At 35.6% G+C, this 20135-nt stretch overlaps 1 protein-coding gene across 2 annotated transcripts; it reads right to left on the bottom strand.

Annotated features, from left to right (window-relative positions):
- Positions 1 to 57: 57 nt before the first annotated feature.
- Positions 58 to 20091, bottom strand: LOC140054139 (uncharacterized). 2 transcript variants are annotated; one of them, XM_072099024.1, is made up of 15 exons: positions 19975 to 20078; positions 15918 to 16003; positions 15202 to 15415; positions 14833 to 14933; positions 14159 to 14224; positions 12829 to 12971; positions 11521 to 11579; positions 9975 to 10087; positions 9346 to 9438; positions 8585 to 8686; positions 3919 to 4011; positions 3107 to 3426; positions 2600 to 2664; positions 1891 to 2057; positions 58 to 1195 (listed from the first exon to the last, which is right to left on the bottom strand). In XM_072099024.1, exons 3-15 carry the CDS (start codon positions 15399 to 15401, stop codon positions 942 to 944), a joined length of 1776 nt encoding a protein of 591 aa, XP_071955125.1. In that variant the 5' UTR covers positions 15402 to 15415; positions 15918 to 16003; positions 19975 to 20078; the 3' UTR covers positions 58 to 941. The 2 variants fall into 2 exon arrangements, with proteins under 2 accessions (XP_071955125.1, XP_071955124.1); XM_072099023.1 differs by lacking the exon at positions 15918 to 16003 and having other exon boundaries at positions 19975 to 20091.
- Positions 20092 to 20135: the final 44 nt, after the last annotated feature.

Genomic DNA, 20135 nt, shown 5'->3' with positions numbered 1-20135 from the left:
CAAATTAATTAATAAAATTTGTGATATTTTTAAATATCACAGCAACATATAACTGCATTTGTTTACAAAGTACTGCATTTAATGAAAACAACATGATGATTACAACATAATCGTTATCAAGTCAACTTTGACCTCAATTTTCAGGTACACAATTAATTTTAAAAATTGAAGACATTTATTTTCCAATAATTGTTTTAAAACTAATTTAATTAAATGATAAAACCATTATTTTATGTCTGTATTAATTTATTAATTTTTTTTTGACACTAAAGCTCTGTCTACACTATCAAACTAGTTTGACGTGTTTGATGTGCCCAAATATGGTAGCGATAATATGACATCATCATGTCCATATCACATTTTTGTGTCACAGAGTGTAGACATAGCTTTAGGCCTAATTCATAATACAATTGTCAAATACTGTACATTTTTTTTTAAATAGTTGTAATATTTTAATAAAAACATTATTTTTTATTCATTCTTATTCACACCAGGAAATATTCAGTCAAACTAACTGAGGGATTCAGCCAGGTCACTATAATGGTCATTTGGACTATGGTCAGATTAAGAGTTTTCAATCAACTAAGGGTGGTATATGATGACCTATATATGGTATATGATGACCTATATATGGTATATGATGACCTATTTAACACATTGAGAATAAAATATTAAGATACAATTTTTGATGGATAAAAAAATACAACAAACTAAAATATATAAAAATAAGTAAAAATTTACTGAATTGTACTTTATTTAAAAAAATGAATAGTGTAACGAAGCATTTTATATTTGTTATGTATTTTGTAGCATTATGTAAAATATGGATCTTCTCAAAACATCAAAATGTTAATATCTTATGATCTGTTGAGCTGATTCCTATTTGGAATCTACCATTAATTAAACAGCAATCATTTAACTGATTTTCTTCTTCTTGTCTATTATTCTAAAATATCTAGTATGCAGGGTCGTCTTCGCCTCGTACTTGTAGACAGTTCACTGTCACTGACAGGGGAAGCTTCGTGGTTGACTGATTGTGGGAGTGACTTCAACATACTGTCCATACAAATTCCAGTATCAGTGTCCTTGGCATTTGATTGACAGCTGTTACTTCCAGGTGGGTAATCTGAATAATCGGTTGTCTCTAAGTCCTCTTTATATGGAAATTTATCAGGTGCTACATTTTGGGTAAAATCTGTAAATGATAAAAATGTTATGTACAGGCAACTCCTAAATCCAGATACAATTGGAAAAGTAAAGTTCCAGGAAAAATTTCACACAACCTTTTTCTATTTAAAAAGAACTGTCACTATTTTGACATGGGATTTAACCAGGATTTCCGAAATTTAGCATACATTTAATTACCTATTATAGCAAAAATACGTCAGATCACCGAAGTTAAGCAACGTTGGGCCCGGTTAAAGCTTGGATGGGACACCATCTGGAAATACCGGGTGCTGTATATGGTTGGGGTCCCATTAGGCATTTGAAATCAGGACTGCTGACTCTTATGGCAGCCCCTACATCTAGTATCTGCCTCAGACGTATTGGCTTATGCATCTCCTCTGGTTAAGGTGGGCACTGGACGAGAGAAGCCCTTGGTCAATGTTGGGACCAACCAAAGGTGCTTTAAACAGTCCTGGCTTAGTCATCATTCAGATGAATGTAAGACTAATTGAAATTGCCGTTTACGACAGAAGTCGGCCATATAAATATAATACATAGTAAAAATACCACTGCCACATTGCTGGAAAAACTTTTTCAGACAAACAATGTAGTGAAGAAAAATGAACTACTATACTAATCTAAATTTGCTGCCATCTCTTGGTCAAACACTGTAGTGGAGAAACATACACAAACAAACAAATACATAGTTAATGAATAGCTTACTTGTTGGGATATTTAATCCCATTTCTTCATGGTCCAAACCCAGTTGCTTTATCGTGGAGTATGCTAGATGTGCAGTCACATATTCTCCCATTACTGTGTTATGTTGCAAGTATTCTGATACACGTATAATACTGTCTATATTCTTAAAGATCATGTCAGCATAATTTCTGAAAAAGTTATACATAACATAGTAGAAAAAGTGGTAACTGCTTGGTAATTGCAGGTGGCAATCACAGGTGGTATTAAAGGTGCTAATCACAGGTGGTAATCACAGATGGTAATTACAGGTTGTAATCACAGGTGGTGAGTGCAGGGGGTAATCACAGGTGCTAATAACAGGTGGTAATTACAGGTGGTAATCGCAGGTGGTAAGTGCAAGTGGTAAGTGCAGGTGGTAATCACAGGTGGTGAGTGCAGCGGGTAATCACAGGTGCTAATAACAGGTGGTAATTACAGGTGGTTAGTGCAGTTTGTAATTACAGGTGGTAATCACATGTAGTAATTACAGCTGGTGATAATTTAAAGTGAAAATTGCAAGTGGCATTTACAGGTGATCGTCTCTTTCCCATTTCTACATCGGCATCCAAGCTGTCTTTGATCCCTGTTTCATGTATGCGAGTATGTTATTGTACTACGTTCGTAAAATTGAGGTTTTGTAATCTCAGGTTTCGTAATTGAGGGTTTTACTGTGTATTAATTTATTTCTTACCTTCTTTTTTTACCCAATTTACATGATAGTGGATGAAATGCTAAAAAGGCATTCATCAATTCCACCTGAAATGTAAACAAAGTAAATATAAAAATATACAAAGTAATCAACCCTATTATTTATGAAGGCCCAGATTAACACATGGTTGTTTTTCTATGGGGCCGTGCACATACAAATACATTTATAAAATACAAAACATATTTATGGCAATATCAATATTATGTGAAAATTACTGTACAACACAGAAACGGAGAGGGGAAAGATTTTAGCTAGTGGGATAGTACAGTCAACTCTTTTAATGCCAGTCACCCTTGGGCTGGCCTAATATGTCTTGTTTTCTGGAAAGTCTGGTATTCAGAATGTGCTTGCAGTGTTATGACGTCTGGAACTGGCACTCATGTCAGAGAGCAAACAGCAACATGTTAATGAACTGAAAATTTGTCAGTCGCAATATATCATAAAAATGACGTAATAGGGTAGCAGTCGACATGAAAATCTAAAATTTACCTCTGTCGTTGATTTGTTTATGTTATCGAGATGAATTCCGTATTTAGGTAGCTTAGGTAGTAGTGGCTTGCGTTGAATTACCTCTAACTGCGCAGACAACTGCTTCATATTATTAAACCTGCCTTTGGTGTCCTTCGTTCTACTATTGTTTCTGTAATTTTCTGTGTCCTTTGTTTTCCTTTTATCCCCTCTTTTGTCTGTATTTTTTCTACCTTCATATTCTTGGGCATTTTGAGTACCGTTAAATGAATTTTCAGATATATTTTCACTACTAACATTTTCAGAAACGTGGGATTCTAAAAATAAGTTTGGTATAATTTCTGTAAAAAAAGTGTTAAGGTAGTGTTTGTTATTATTTAGGCACAATCCAAAATAGCAAATAAATCAATTCTAATAATTTTAGCGGCCCGCTATAAATCCCCAGATGCATTGCGCGCGGATTGATATTTTCATATTGTGATGTAATGCACCCACTTCGACCGATTGCGTGAAAGGCTAAACAAATAAAAGAACGGTAACTTTTCAGCAAAAATATCAGGTCTTCCTATGACTGAGAGAACTTTCAACAAATTGCAGATCTAGTGTCTTCACTAGATAAACATCAATCAGTTATTCAATTCATTATTTTGCTTCGGATGAGTCAATAAAAAATAAATTCGTATAAATTAACGAATTAAAGGTGGCTTAGTACAAGATCATATGATGTCGTCTCAGAATACAATATACTGTAGTAATAGGAATACACAGCTATCCTTTTTAATGAATGATAAGCAGCAGAAATAGTAATGTAATATAAACTTAAATTTTCTTACCTGGCCTCTTTTCTTTCTCGCCATTTTGAAACTTTTCATCAACACTCTGTGAACTAGGTCTTGAAGAACTCTCAGTGGTATTTTTTGTTCTGTCTAAAATAATTTAAAAAAAATATTATTCAGTCACAAATTAATTGTGATGTGATTATAGGAATTGGTTGAATAGTGTACAAATTTTGTATAGTTTATTTTACAGGCTTCTCCATAGACCTACAGCAAGGAGCAGCCAATCCCGCTCTGAAACCTTAATCGAATCGTCCCTCGCACCATCCACCAGAAAGGCTTACAGAGGTAGTCTGCAACTGTTGGCATCCTGGTCAGGAAAACGAGTGCCCTTATCACTTGATGTAGGTACAATTTGTAATTTCCTGTCTCATTTATGTGACAAAGGTCTGGCACAAGGAACCATTTCCTCAGATATGTCGGCAATCTCGTTCGTACACAAGTTAGTGGGCCTACCGGATCTTAGTGGGTTTTTCCTCGTTCAAAAAATTACCTGCGGAATTCATTGTAGGGCGGCCAAAGTGGACTCTTGGCTTCCCATAACAAAAGGGATCTTGATTAGGCTACTCGATGCATTGCAGTTTATAGAACCATTACTAACCCATCGTTGTTACTTGAAAAATTATTTCTTACAGCGTTTCAGGTTTTTTTTTTTTTCGGCTCGGAGAATTTGCATCAAAAGCCAAAGATTCGCACGTAGTACAGCGCAACGGTTTAACTCTGAACGAAACAGGGGCCTAATTATAATACGGCACCACAAAACTGGAGTTGGAAAACACCCGTTTCGGTATCATTTGCACCATGGGTTAAAGCCCCATTCCCTACGTTTTTTAGATCTAATTTAAGATCACAAACTATATTTAATGTAAAAATAATACTATATGGTCCTATTGCGATAACTTTTTTCGTCTTTAAACGGTTAAAAATGTGAAAAATAAGTCGATTTTAATAATTATAGCGGCCCGCTATAAATCCCAAAATGCATTGCGCGCGGATTGATATTTTTGTTTTTCACCTGTAATTCGCCCACTTTTCGATCGATCGTGAGGCCAAAACAAATGGAAGACTCCTAACTTTTCAGCGAAAATATCGGGTTTTCCCCAATTTGTATCAACGGAGTCTGGCAAAAATAGAAAGACAATTAATGCAGCAACTATACAACGTCAGGCTAGGTATATAGCTAGCGTACGATGTTCGTACGTTACCGATGTTTACCAGCTAGGCCTAAAAAACTAAGCCTAGCCAGGCTAGGCCTAAGACCATCCACGAGAGGTCGATCGCCGCGAGCTACTTAGGTAGTGCATTGTTTCTCACTTTTTATCATAATTTACCATAAAACGTACATTTAAGACAAGGAATGACATGGTTTAATGTTTTTAAAGTGATATATATGTATTATTTTCCAAAAAACGTCCAAAATTGCAGGGAAGGGGTCTTTAAGGAAAAGTACTGCCCACAGGGCGCACTAAACAACTACCTTGCACATTGCTAACAGTCCACAGGTCCCTTTCAGCACCTTGATTGCAAGGCGGTTACACAACAATTTGTAGCGTGCCTGCTCAGAGCGGCAGTGTCGTTTATTGGGTTGAATCCGAACCATTACAAGGGCCACAGTTTTCGTATTGGGGTAGCAACACATGCTGCGTCATTAGGCATGAGACAAGAGCTCTGGAATATTACCAACATAACCCCAATACCAAAGTCTGGCAACCGAAGTAATCCAGAAAACTATAGAGGAAGCAGCTTAACATCCATCATCAGCAAGACCTTCAACTGAATGATATTAAATCGTATTAGAGACCATATAGATTCTCTTCCAACCAAAATAGCTTCAGACAGGAAGAGGAACGGCTGGTCAAATTCTGGCTCTTCGTCACCTTCTAGAAGGGGTTCAAGCCCGGAAACTATACCTGCAGTTGTGACCTTTGTCGACTTTCGTAAGGCCTTTGACAGCATTCACAGATTTAAAATGTGTAAAATACTGGCATCTTATGGTATCCCAGAGAAGATTGTCTCAACCATCAGCAACATGTATAACACCACTAGGGCCAAGGTCATCTCTCCAGATTCAAACAGAAGTATTTGATATCCAGGCAGGTGTGCTACAGGGTGACACACTTGCTCCTTTCCTGTTCATCACTGTTCTAGACCACTGTCTCCGCCAAGCCATACCAGAGGACAAGGCTCAAGATCTTGGATTTACCATCACACCAATAAAGTCTAGGAGAATTAACAAACAAACTATAACAGACCTTGGATTTGCAGATGACTTAGCACAACTATCTGATAAAATGGATCAAGCTCAGGAACTTCTGTTAGCCTTGGAAAGACAAGCAGCAAGGATTGGGCTTCATATTAACGCCAAAAAAAACCCAGTATATGAGTTTCAACCAGTCATCTGATGTACCAGAATCCACCCTGAATGGCAGTAAACTTCAACTAGTCCATGACTTTAAATATCTTGGTGCATGGATTGCATCGACAAGCCAGGATATTCATGTCAGAAAGGGACTTGATTGGAAATCCATCAATAAACGGCAAAATATCTGGAAATCTGACTTACCTACACATCTTCCATACACTGGTCGAACCAGTACTTCTTTATGGTTCAGAAACATGGACATTGACAAACAATTGGAAAAAAGTTTGGACGGATGCTACACCAGATTACTCAGAGCAGCACTAAATATCAGTTGGATGGACAAAATACCAAACACGGAGCTGTATGGCGACATTCCAAAAGTCACCTTTAAAATAAGACACCGCAGATTGAGTGCTGCCGGCCATTTTTATCGTCACACAGAAGAAGCAGCAAGCAGATTTCTGCTCTGGGAACCCAAACATGGATCATCAGGTGCACGAAACAAAACATACATCAAGGTCCTTCTTGAGGATACCAGCTTAGGAAATACATCTGAACTTGCTTGTGTCATGGAGGACCGCAAAACTTGGAAATCTAGCTATGCTGATGTCTGATTGATGGTCGACTGCAGTCGATATGATATGATTAGGCATGTCAGATAGCATCATTCAACAATTTGGGAGATGGAAATCTCATGTTTTCGTATTTCATCGTTCAGTTCATAAGGGTCAGGTTCATGGTTTTTGTTTGGTCTGGGTGGGAACCCATCCAAGGCTGGGTTTTTGGCGCTGACACCCAGACTCATGTCTTATCTACAGCCAATTTCATATTTGATTGTATTTTAATCAGACTCAAGTAGATTTATAGATGTATATATTTGATGCTTAAGTCAAATTTGTTAACCTAATATTAAGTATTGTTTAGTAAGTAGAGTTTATACTTTGATTTATACTTTGTTTTAAAATAGTTTGATTACTGATAACCGTTATGCAGTATTTTATTTATGGTTTCAGATGACATAACGTATAGGGCGTAACCCATTTTATATTATGTAATATAATTAAGTTTTAGACTATAAGTGATTTGTGTTAATATAATGTCATCTATGTTTTACCAATATACACGTTTAAATATTCGTCATTATAATAAATGACATTTCCAACCAAGGATGGTTTATCTGTGTTTGTTGTCCTGTCCGGTCGCTAACGCGAAACAAAAGTGGCTTATAGTACAACATCATGATGTCATCTCAGAATGCAATATTATACAGATATTGACTGCTTAGAGGTTAAATATAAGATTTGACATCCCCGAGGGAATGATATTAAGTTCGAGGGAATATATATTTCCCAAAGCGCCAGCTGAGGGAAATATATATTCTCCGAGAACTTAATATCATTCCCGAGGGGATGTCAAATCTTATATTTAACCGATATAAAAGGCAATATCTGTTATATTATATAGCCAAGAACAAGTCTGCTGGGTTGGGTGAAGCTAGGCTAGCTAGGCCTCCTTATAGTATTTGTATTGTATTTAAAACAAGCCTGCCTAGACACCTTACCTTGCGAAGAATAATATACAGATAATTACTAATTAATGATTCCTTGGCAATAAAATATTCACTTAGGCCTAGGTCGTTTAAATTAACAGAAGAATTTCCATCAATAAGCCTATTAATAATAATATTATAATCAGGTAGGCCGAATAAACAATTCGTCGTCTTCTCGATCTTCGAGGAGCCGAATCACCGGATGTTCAGCGCGTACTAGTTACTAGGTTACTACCGTGAGTTTTGACCAATCATAAACGGTGTTTCATCACATTTAGGGTGGACTTATAACAAATGAGGGCGCTATGTATGCATAGCTTAAATAGTTTAGAAGATTAATTTCTTCAAGCAAATTCCGTGGCCCAGCGGATGAAACGTCGTCTTGCGATGGAGTGACAATTCCACCCGAGTTCAAGATCGAGTAGATGACTTTTGTTTATTTATCGGCAAACTCGAGTGTTGCACACGAAAATTACACAGTCAATATCATCGTACTCGAGAATTTATATGATTAATGACAGGGGACACGATTATTACGCGAAAATTACACAGTCAATATCATCGTTCTCGAGGATATATACGATTTACGATCCTCGCAGCGGTAGTCATGTGATGCAGTTTCAACCAATCACGTTCGCGTATTTACATAGGCTATGTAATATACTGTAGTAATAGGAATACACAGCTATCCCTTAATGAACTTAATAAGCAGCTGTGAAATAGTAATGTAATATAAACTTCACTTTCCTTACCTGGCCTCTTTTCTTTTCCGCCATTTTGAAACTTTTCATCAAGACTCTGTGAACTAGGTCTTAAAGAACTTGAAGAACTCGCAGTTATATTTTTTGTTTTGTCTAAAATATTCAAAAAAATATCTTTCAGTCACAAATTAATTGTGATGTGATTAGAGGAATTGGTTGAATAGTGTACAAATAATGATAATGTTTATGAGTGGATGGTGAGAATATTTCACGAGTTCAAAAATTGAAAGCTCTATTTAACAAGACATATTGTTACCATTTAACAAATACAAAAAATTCATTACAATACACCTACGGTTACTAACTAAACTTTTATTCAGTTATTGTCTTGAATCGTTAAAAATATTAAAAAGGCAGTTTGCACTACATGCGTTAAAAGCCGCGTTAAAAGCCTCGGCAAAAAGTTTCAACAGATTTACAAAAAGATAAACTTTAAATGTAAAGAAGGCCAATTTACGAGCGGTAACGGTGATGGGAAAACCGCTTAGCTTGTCCCATGTATACATTTGTATCTATTCTGAGCGGAAACCTCCCGTCCGTTCTGCATTGTGTATAAATGATGATAAGGAATACATTTTTTATTTTTTTTATTTTTATTTATTCAATTTCTGCCATAAACAGAAGACAAAACAATTATAAAAGGAGGCACGGAAAGACCAAACAGGTGCTAAACACCTATGCTAGTTGGTCAACCCAGAACATAGATTCCAAATTTATACCGTGTGTGTTATAATAATGTCAAATTTTCTTACCTGGCTTCTTTTCATTCTCGCCATTTTGTAAATTTTCATCAATGCTCTGTGAATCAGGTTTTGAAGCATTCGTAGTGATATTTTTCGTTCTAACTAAATATTACCAAAAAATATCTTTCAACCACAAATTATAAATACAAATTGAAACTTTTTAAATACACTATTACTATACATTAAATTGATTGAATTTATTATATTATAACAATTGAAAATACCAACACATTTATACATGTAAAGGCCAACTATGATAGCGTCGTACGACGAGGCCCGACGAAACGTCTTGACTCGTCGGTACTGTCCGAGTTGAATCCCGACGAGACGAGTCAGCTTGAGATAGCGTCGAGCATAGTTTTTAGCTCGACACAAGAACTTTAAACATGTTTAATTTTCTCCCGACAAAGCGACTCGTCGTACGACACTGTCTGAGTTAGCCTTAAGCGTTTTCACATTATTATTTGATGTATTTATTAATAACTTAGTCTCTGCTGAGTTTGTTACAATGTATAATGTTATATACAGGGCCCCAATGAAAGTCAGTTTAAAACTGTTTGGGCTACCCTGGGTAAAGAAATGTAATAATAATAATAATAAAACATTTTTTAATATAACTATTGAGGTTACAGTCTTACACTTTTCTTCTGCTGGGCTTACTCTTATTGTTGTTCCAATCACAGAACTTCCGTCATATTTAGTTATAATTTTTTCAGCTTCCACAATGGATGCAAATCGATAAAAATAGAGCCTGAAATAGAGAATACCAAAACTCTATGTGATGTGCCCATTTATGGACATGATGATGTCATATCACTACCATATTTGGGAATATATCACTACCATATTTGGGAATATGACTACCATATTTGGGCACATCACACTTTTTTTGTCAGACTAGTTTGATAGAGTACAAAGACATTAAAGATAACCAATTAATAAAAAGGGATTTTTTTTAAATAAATTTTAATAACACAATTTTACTGACAATCAATTATTTTAACACATTTTTTCCAACAATTGGGAAGTTACACAGTTCCTTTTTTTTTTTTTTATGTGTAATTATTAAAGTTTGATAAAAGCAATAAACATTTTTAATATCAATATTTATTAAATATATTTATTTATTTTATATACATAGCCATACTGCGTTGAAACACCGGTTCTAGTCAGATTACCGAAGTTAAGCAACGCTGGGCCCGGTTGCGTTCTGGATGGGAGACCGTCTAGAAATAGCGGCGGGTGCAGTATATACACCAGAGAGTGATGGTGTAATGATAATATCTATCACACTAGCATGTGATAGGCATGGGTTTGAGGTTATCTGTAAAATACTGATTGCATCCTTTAGGCAAGTTGCTTTACTCTCATTGCCTCGTCCTTCGGATGGGATGTAAAGCCGTTGGTCCTGTGTACTTAACAGTGCAGGGTCATTCCATACCAAATCACCAAAAAAAAATGACATTTTAAACCCTACTTTCTTCAAATTTGCTCAAATTTGGTTTTTGGGTTATTTTTAGCCAAAAAACCTGAAATTTTTAATTTGAGCGCCATACGACCAACGGTTCGCGCGCTACGCGTCGTCGTTTCTTCGTAATTTTGCGCATAATCGGCGCGGCGAGCTATACTTAAATGACCGTATCTCCGTAACGTGTGGACCGATTTTGTTGTGACAGGTATCTTTGGAAAGCTAATTGTTAAAGCTATCCAAATCTTCTATTTACTTTTGAGATAGAACTATTTAAAAGATGTAAAACTTATTCTATTCCATTTGACCTAGGATTTGACCTTGTGGGACAAATTTTTTTTAGATGAGATTTTGTGAAAATAGGGATCGTCTCCCGGTGTGCTGATCTGGTAGGCGCTGCACTGCTGACTGCTGTGGGTCCGTGGAGGGCCTAATCCTAATTTCCTCAGTTTCCAGTTAAACTTGAGGACCAGAAATAATACATTTAACATTTTTAACATTTAAATAGAAAATCATAAATTGTAGTGATATGGTAGTGATATGCTTAAATATGGTAGTGATATGACATTATCATGTCCATATATGGGCACGCATCACATTATTTTGATCATATACAATTGGAGTTTTAAACTTCCAGTTATTTGATTATTTGCAGTTTCTTGGCAAACTTGCAATTTGCAATGGTAAACAAAATATAATACAAACAAAACTATTACCTGCTGCATGCACTTTGACTAACAATTAGAGCTTCAGTCGAAAATAACCTGTAAACCTCCTTAAAAAAAACACAACAATTACTGGATTTTTTGTATTAGTTTGTTAGCATCAGTGATTTGTAATAGCCGAAGGGTGGATGGCATTCTACAGTGTTATCGCAGTTAAAAAAGTGATTCTCCATGGAGAGGGACCCAACAAAATGGGGGCTGAAATCGACCAATCAGATTTGCCCTACGAAGTACGCATTACTACGCCTGTGTTGAGCCTATCTGCGTGAGAACGATAAGCGTATAAACGTGAACGCATTCTATATGATCCTCGTATACAAAAAATGCTAGATTACCAAGAAATTATTCATTCTAATATGATTAACAATAATTATATTTCATTTTATAACAACTTCACTGTGCTTTAACAAGAATATGTGTTGTAATTTATGTGGTCTTAATGTATTATATTAGATTATTATTTTTTATATTGTTTTTGAACACATTTACGGCATCTTGTTGGTTCCCCTCCTGTTGGAATCACTTTTCAGTCTGGAGTACGCCCTCTAGCCTTCGGCTTTACCTCACTGGTTAGCATTCACTTCACTGAACACATACTGTAGTCACTTAGCCTACAGTGTGAGGTTACTACTGCTACATACTGAGTTAGTGGCCGAGCGTTAGGGCAGTGGAACCGTAATAACGTAGCCATAACATCAGCAAGGATTCGAAGCTCACTCGCTCCATGGTTCTGGTGGTAGAACAAGTCTTCTTCTATAAGGACTCTATAAACCGTAGGTCCAGTGTACACATCTGGCTCATGTGCACTTTAAAGAACCTAGTAGTACATCTTTTGAGACGATTAGGGGATTGCACCGGTGTACTTGTACATCTCAGCCACTGATCAATCATAACTGGGTTAGTGGCCGAGCGGTTAAGAAAGTGAAACCGTAGCCATAACATCAGCAAGGATTTGAGGCTCACTCGCTCCATGGTTCTGGTGTTAGAACGAGTCTTCTCGGATAAGGACTATATAGCTCATGTGCACTTTGAAGAAACTAGTACATCTTTTGAGATGAGTAGGGGATCGCCCCGGTGTACTTGTACATCACAGCCACTGATCAATCAGTACTGTGCCCTCTGGGAGACCAGTACTTGACTGAAGAGGTCGCCCAGTATAAATAAATAACAACAAACAGACATCCATCTGGTGTCTATTCTTTTCTTATTATAAGTTTTCATATACCAGACACAGGATTCTTTAATTTGGACATGTCACCGATGGGAGGGGTATTTTGGGTCAAAGGTTATGTTACTTACATGTGCTGTGTTTAAATCTTTAATACCCTTTACAACAATAGCATACAATCCTTTCTGATTTGCAACTAAATTCGGAAATTTCTTTGAATCGGATGAAACAAAATTACTTCTAGTTGACACATTTTTGTTTACATTTTTATCATCTGAAAAAAACAAAACAAAAACAATAAAACCTTTTTTCGTAACCGTAGGTACGTATTTGAAGTAGTACTACTCTTTTTACGGTATCTGTCTTTCTTCTGAAATACCATAAATCATAACCATTAGAGTGGGTTACTATTAGAAAGGGGGTTACTATTAGAGTAGTGGGTTACTATTACTAATTTTAAATTAGGCACCTGAAAATAGTTACCCACCCCCAACTTTTCCCAACTCATAGCAAAATAATAAAACAGTACGAATAAACAAATTTGGTTGAGATCAACATGCATTATCTCCTTATTATTCAAAATACGGCTGCATCATAAACGACCAGTCATTTTGTCAATAGTTTTTGTGACTCTTATAGTAACCCCTATGGGTTAATATTATAGATTGACTTATAAGGTGGGTTACTAGTAGAAGGTGGGTTACTATTAGAAGGGGGGTTACTATTAGAAAGGGGGTTACTATTAGAAAGGGGGTTAATAGAGAGGTTTCGCAATCTTACGAATACGATAACGAAAACGGATACGTCACGTACACGTATTCGTTTTCGTAAGCCATAAAAAAATCTGTTTCGCATGGCAACGAAATATTGAGGCGCGCCCAAAATATGACTGCGGTAAATTTGAGCGAAGTGCAGGTACGTGTTGCTTGGTTGCCTAGGCCTAGCGTAACATCAAAGCGAGTGAGGACTTTAAAAACTGCTATTTATCAAAATTGACTTGGCATTTTAGTAAATTACTTTAGTAAATTACTTTCAATAAATCTATAATTATATTATAATCATGAATCATTCCTAATTCAAATGCAAAATGTGCAAAATAGATCAAAAACTATACTCGTTTTGTAGTTACGAATATGACTGGTGATATTCGTCAACACGAATACGCTTTACGAATATGAAATGGGGATCAGCTCAAAAGTTTCACAAATGTATGACGTATCCGTTTTCGTTATCGTATTCGTAAGGTTGTGAAACCTCCCTATTATTAGAGTATATGGGTTACTAATAGAGTATGGGTTACTATTAGAAGATTTACGGTATGATAAAATCATCAAAAGTTTGTTGTAAAGTTATTTTGTTCGGACTATAATAAATAATTTACCATTCTGGTTGCCAGGTTCATTTCAATTTTAACCAAAATTGGTAAAATAGAAAGAAGAAACTTTCTACAATTTAAAATACCTTTGTACACTTTTTTGTGCGATTTATTCATTTTTCGTTGACTTCTGTGTCTCTTTTCTTCAGTACCTAAAAAAGCATAATGAAATAATATTGACTTTAAAGGGACAGTGCATATTTCTTTAAAACATTTTTTTTTAATAGTTTCATAAAAGATTAAAATGCATATATCTCCCTCTTAAAATAATATTATGTATACAGTTAACTTTATAATTGAAAAAAATTGTCATATACTAAATACTTATATTTTGGAAGTAGGACACTAATGTTTGAAGTATGACTATTTTGGAAAACTGCAAGACTCATATTTTGGAATTAGATTCCATATGTGGTAGTAGGACTTCCATATTTGGGAGTAGGACTACAAGATGTGGTAGTAGGACTTTTATATTTGGGATTAGGACATCCATATTTGGAATTATATTCAATATGTGGTAGTAGGACTTCCATATTTGAGAGTAGGACTACAAGATATGGTAGTAGGACTTTTATATTTGGGATTAGGACATCCATATTTGGAAGTAGGACTTCAATATTTGGTAGCAGGACTGCCATATTTGGAAGTAGACATTATATTTCGGATTAGAACATCCATATTTGGAAGTAGACTTTATATTGGACATCCATATTTGTAAGTTGGACTCCCAAATATGGAAGTAGGACTCCTACATTTTTACCTGCAACTGGATACTGTGCAGCAATTGCCGGTCCACTCATAAATGATGTCTCATCCCCAATACCGAGCAAAGTACACGTTTCTAAATTATCTCCAATTATCCTACAATAGCAATTGCATTTAATATAAGTTTTAATCTACAGCACAACAACACTTCAAGAATAAAGTCGCATAAAAGTCTGCTTTTTTCCCCAAAGGTCATAGGTCAAATATTTTTAAATTAGGTTATTATCCAAGTTTCATTTTTATAAACAAGACAATTTTTAAACTGAAATATGCACAAAATAACAAATAGTCGTAATTACTATTAGCCACTGCATTGCCCATGTGTACATGGTTTGAAAAATAGGTCAAAAGGTATTAACCTCACCTTACAACATCTGGCATCGCTTGCATACATGTCAGAAGTGAGCTGAAACCCAAACTTCGCATTGGGAAGTTTTCACCTATTAATTTATTATAGTCTGACGGGAATCGTTTCAGCGATACTCCGCCTATTTGAGACAGCAACACTGCCCTCACATATTTCTTAACAGCTTCTGGAATGAAATTGCTAGATGCTTCAGCCATCTTTTTCCAGCAATCTACAAAAAATATAAAATATTCAAACTTTAGATTTGAAATGATGACATATCATGAATAATAGTTTATACTATAGAACAAAGTTCGACAAAAAAAGTGTGATGTACCCAAATATGGTAGTGATATCCCCAAATATGGTAGTGATATCCCCAAGTATGGCAGTGATATAACATCATCATGTCTTTATATGGGCACATTACATTTTTTTTGTCAAAGTTTGATAGTGCTAGACAGAGCTTTAGAAATCTGAAGCCTGCAACCTCATTACTGATTTACTTCATCTTAATACTCAGTGTACTACAGATATGGAAATGGAGATGAATATACGGATATACAGTACTGACATGACGAACACGCTAATAATAACTCGGCCTAAATTTGGATAATATAATAATCATTAATATTAATTATGTTCAAATTAATTAAATGCCATATCATAATAGAATTAAATGCCATATCATAATAGCATGCAGAATACCCTTGATTTTATCAGCCACCACTCACCACTAAAACAAACGCATAAAGATATGCAGCTTCTGTCGAGTCAAAAAGTCATTTTGTGCATGCTTATCCTGTTTGTGTATTTTTTACTAAAAAAATAAGTGACTGAATTTAATTTTAATTAATTATGTAGCAACAACTCTTCCTTTTTATATAATGAATAAGTGATGATTGATTTTTGCTGTGTATACGTATATAGGTTATCAGACGATCGGGACCACGGACGATCGGGCCCAGACGATCGGGCCCACTTCAAGACGATCGGGCCCAAATCGTGAGACTATCGGGCCCATCGAGGGTGAAAGACGATCGGGCCCAGAGACGATCGGGCCCAACAAACAAGACGATCGGGCCCAAAACATTCTCGGGAAAATAAAAAAAAAATTAATACGCGAATACAAACAACACAATAATAACAATCAAAATCAATCACATTTATTCATAAATCGAGAGTATTGGTAAGAAATTCTTAAAACCAGTTGTGGGAAAATAGGGGAAAATTATGATAAAATCAGAAAAAATATAATTTATAACTTTTAAATTAAAATGTTAAGTACGCAAGAAAAGCATGTTGACACTGAGCACAAGGAATGAAAAATGATGAAATGTGGCACATTATTTTATCGCCGTGGCTAAAGATACGGTACCGTATCCTAACTTCCGTTTGCTAAAGGTACGGTAAAATTGCATTACGTCATAGTCAGCCAATGGGGTGCTGGTACCTGTGTCACGTCATCGTATAAGGACTTGGGATTTTTTTTTTCATATCGCGAAAACAATGATCAACCGGCGGCTTAACATTTTCTTTATTATGCTTCATTTATCGCTATTATCCCCGTCGTGTGACAAAACTAAATGTAGCCTAGGCCTACGTCTGTTATTATTGACAGGCCAAAACATGTTGATTTTATTTCTAGAATACAGAAATTTACCGTTTCAAAAGAGGCCTACTACGTACTATACAGTAGTTACAGTATTAGTACGTTGTCAATTCTGATACCACTAACACCTTCAAGAATCGCATCGACACAATGTAGTTGATATGGGGTTAAAAAGGCATCGCCTAAACTTTCCCATTATAACTAAACTAAACTAAACTATAACCATGGAGTAAAGAATTCTTATTCTTTACTCCATGGTATATCCATGCTATAACCTATAGCCTCGGTATATGAGTTTGCCAGGCTGGGGCAGCTGCATGTGTGCGCTGATTTCTGTAACTAAGACCTGGGGCTAGGCCTATTGTCTTAATCATAGTATTTGAGGGCCCCTTTATTGTCCGCATTTGCTTTTTGTTTATGGTTACCATCTGTAAACAAAGTTTATTAAAAAATATAGGCCTAAATAGGCCATTTGGAATAAAAATAAAACCCTGGACAAATGAACTAGAGGCAACACAATTTCCAACATTGAATTATAATTCCTTTACTTCTAATTTGGCTATCAACATATTTCTACTGTAGTGTAGTATTTAATGTTGTATAATGAAATAATATTTGAGATTGAGTGCAAGATTTAAACGCTTTACGTCCACCAACCACATGATCTTGCTCTATTACTACAGCATCGATGATTCTGGATTCAACATTACTAGGTCTAGCCCCGAGGCTGAGTCACAGAATCATCAGCGCACACATATATCCATGCAGCCTGGCGCCGCCGATTAGGCATTCTCTACAGACGCGATGTGAATAAAAGTCCAAAGTAGTCCTGATACGATGACGTCACACACGTACCAGCACCCCATTGGCTGATTATGACGTAATGTAATTTTACCGTACCTTTAGTAAACGGAAGTTAGGATACGGTACCGTATCTTTAGCCACGGCGTTATTTTATATAACACAAAAGATTATCGGGCCCAACGCTAAGACGGTCAGGACCAACCAAATCGTCCGTGGTCCCGATCGTCTGTTCCCCCGTATATACATCATAATAGTGTTCAGTTTAGTTAGCTAGCTAGGGCCTAGCTAGACTAGAGGAAGGCTTGCCCAGTCTAGTAGAGTAGGATAGTAGGATTAGGCCTAGGCCTCTAGGCAAAGTTGAGACAACCGACCATAATTATATTAATTAGGCCTAGCTAGCTATCATATAGGCCCCTATAGGGATTACGGTCGAAGCGGCCGCCAACCAAAGCGGCCGCTAGTTCAATAACGGTAATTTGTATGGAACGCCGTGTGCGCTTTGATTGTCGTTGTTTTGTAATTTTTGATTGTCATTGTTTCGATCCACAGGTTTTCTTTTCCTCGGACGTAAATAACAACCTACATTATTAATATTATGTAATATATTCTCTTTTTTTACAGATTGAATGTGATACGTTCTTTTAAACGAAATGGCGAATCGATGATTACTTACTTTAACTGTTCTAAATGATATATATGTTTAATAAAGTCAATAAAAAACATTCTGGTGTTTTTATTGTATAATAATATATAATAAGCCAATTATTAAGAATAATATATATATTTTTTCAATAAAGTATATCAAAATATATATATTTGTTATTGTATATTAATATATTAGTAAAGTAACTACTGTAAGTAGTACGTGTTCGCAAACATAATTTAATGACAATAACATGATGACATCAATTTATTTATTTAATATCCTAAATTGTTTTATACCTTCAGATATATAAATATTGATCAATTTAAAATGAGTTTTAAATAATAAAATAAGATGCAAGTGTCTGTACGGTACGGTAATTAATTACGCGAATTGCGGCTAATAACTCGACTGGCGGCCGGCCGGGAATAGTGCTGTAGAAGGTCACGTTTTCGTCTTCACGTTGCTTTATTGAAAACACAAACAATGTATTACAATGGAATAACAGTTAAATGTATAACACACCCTATTACTATTCAATAAAAACAAGTTCGATAGTACAGTGTAAACGAGATATAAAAATTTGGCAATACCGTACGTAACTTATTATTGCAATACTGTATAAAGATTCGATGTAAATGAGATATAAAGATTCGGCAATACCGTACGTAAATTATTAATGCAATACTGTATAAAGATTCGATTTAAATGAGATATAAATATTCGGCAATACCGTACGTAAATTATTATTGCAATACTGTATAAATATTCGATGTAAATGAGATATAAAGATTCGGCAATACCGTACGTAAATTATTAATGCAATACTGTATAAAGACTCGATAGTATGTAAATGAGATATAAAGATTCGGCAATACCTTAGTACGTAAATTATTATTGCAATACTGTAAAAAGATTCTATGAGATATAAGGATTCAGCAATACCGTACGTAAATTATTATTGCAATACTGTATAAGGATTCGATAGTATGTAAATGAGATATAAATATTCGGCAATACCGTGCGTAGATTATTAATGCAATACTGTATAAAAATTCGATAGGAGAGTGCTCAAGAAACGTCGGGTCAACGTAAATTATTAATGATTCGATAGTATATGTAAATATATTTAGTTAGTTAATATTAAAATACAAATAAAATATACATTGATTTATCGGCAGGCAAACTTAATTATTATAGAAATATAAAGATTCGATAGTACATGATTTGGCTTATATTTATTGGTTTGACCATACATACAATTACTGTAACTCAACTCGCCATAGGCCATGGCGTTGACAACGACAATCAAAGATTAAAGCGCACATGGCGTTCCATACAAATGACGATATTAAACTGGCGGCCGCTTTGGTTGGCGGCCGCTTCGACCATACTCCCCCTATAGCTAGTATATTTATATGCCATTTATAGAGAGGAGAACTATTAGATAAGGCCTATACTATAGTGGGTTTCACCTGGCTGGTTAGATACCTCCTAGGGGCTTCCCTCTTGATCCAAGCTAAGCTAGCTAGGCATACTATTACTAGGCCCTATGCCTAGGCCTAGTAGCCAAGGCTAGGCCTAGTAGGCCTATAATAATAGCCGGCCTACCTTCCTAGCCTAGCTAGCCTACTACTACTAGGCCTAGAGAGAATTTAAGAGGAGGTAAAGTCTAGGTTTTATGAGAGCACATCAAATAACACAACCACAAATATCATAAAGCCAAAATTACCTTTCAAATATATTTCTTGATCTTGTTAATACTAAGCCTATTATTAAATTTTCTTGTCGTTACATTTATTAGCCCGTTTTTTTAAAAAAAGGTGCACACCACTTTTTATACCACCACCACACTCACAAGTTGGAAAACGACATGCGCTTCTTGTTTTTTTA

This window comes from Antedon mediterranea, chromosome 7, assembly GCF_964355755.1.
Source record: "Antedon mediterranea chromosome 7, ecAntMedi1.1, whole genome shotgun sequence".
NCBI lineage: Eukaryota > Metazoa > Echinodermata > Crinoidea > Comatulida > Antedonidae > Antedon > Antedon mediterranea.
The sequence above is the reverse complement of the archived record's forward strand: the minus strand, read 5'-3'. Positions and strand labels throughout refer to the sequence as shown.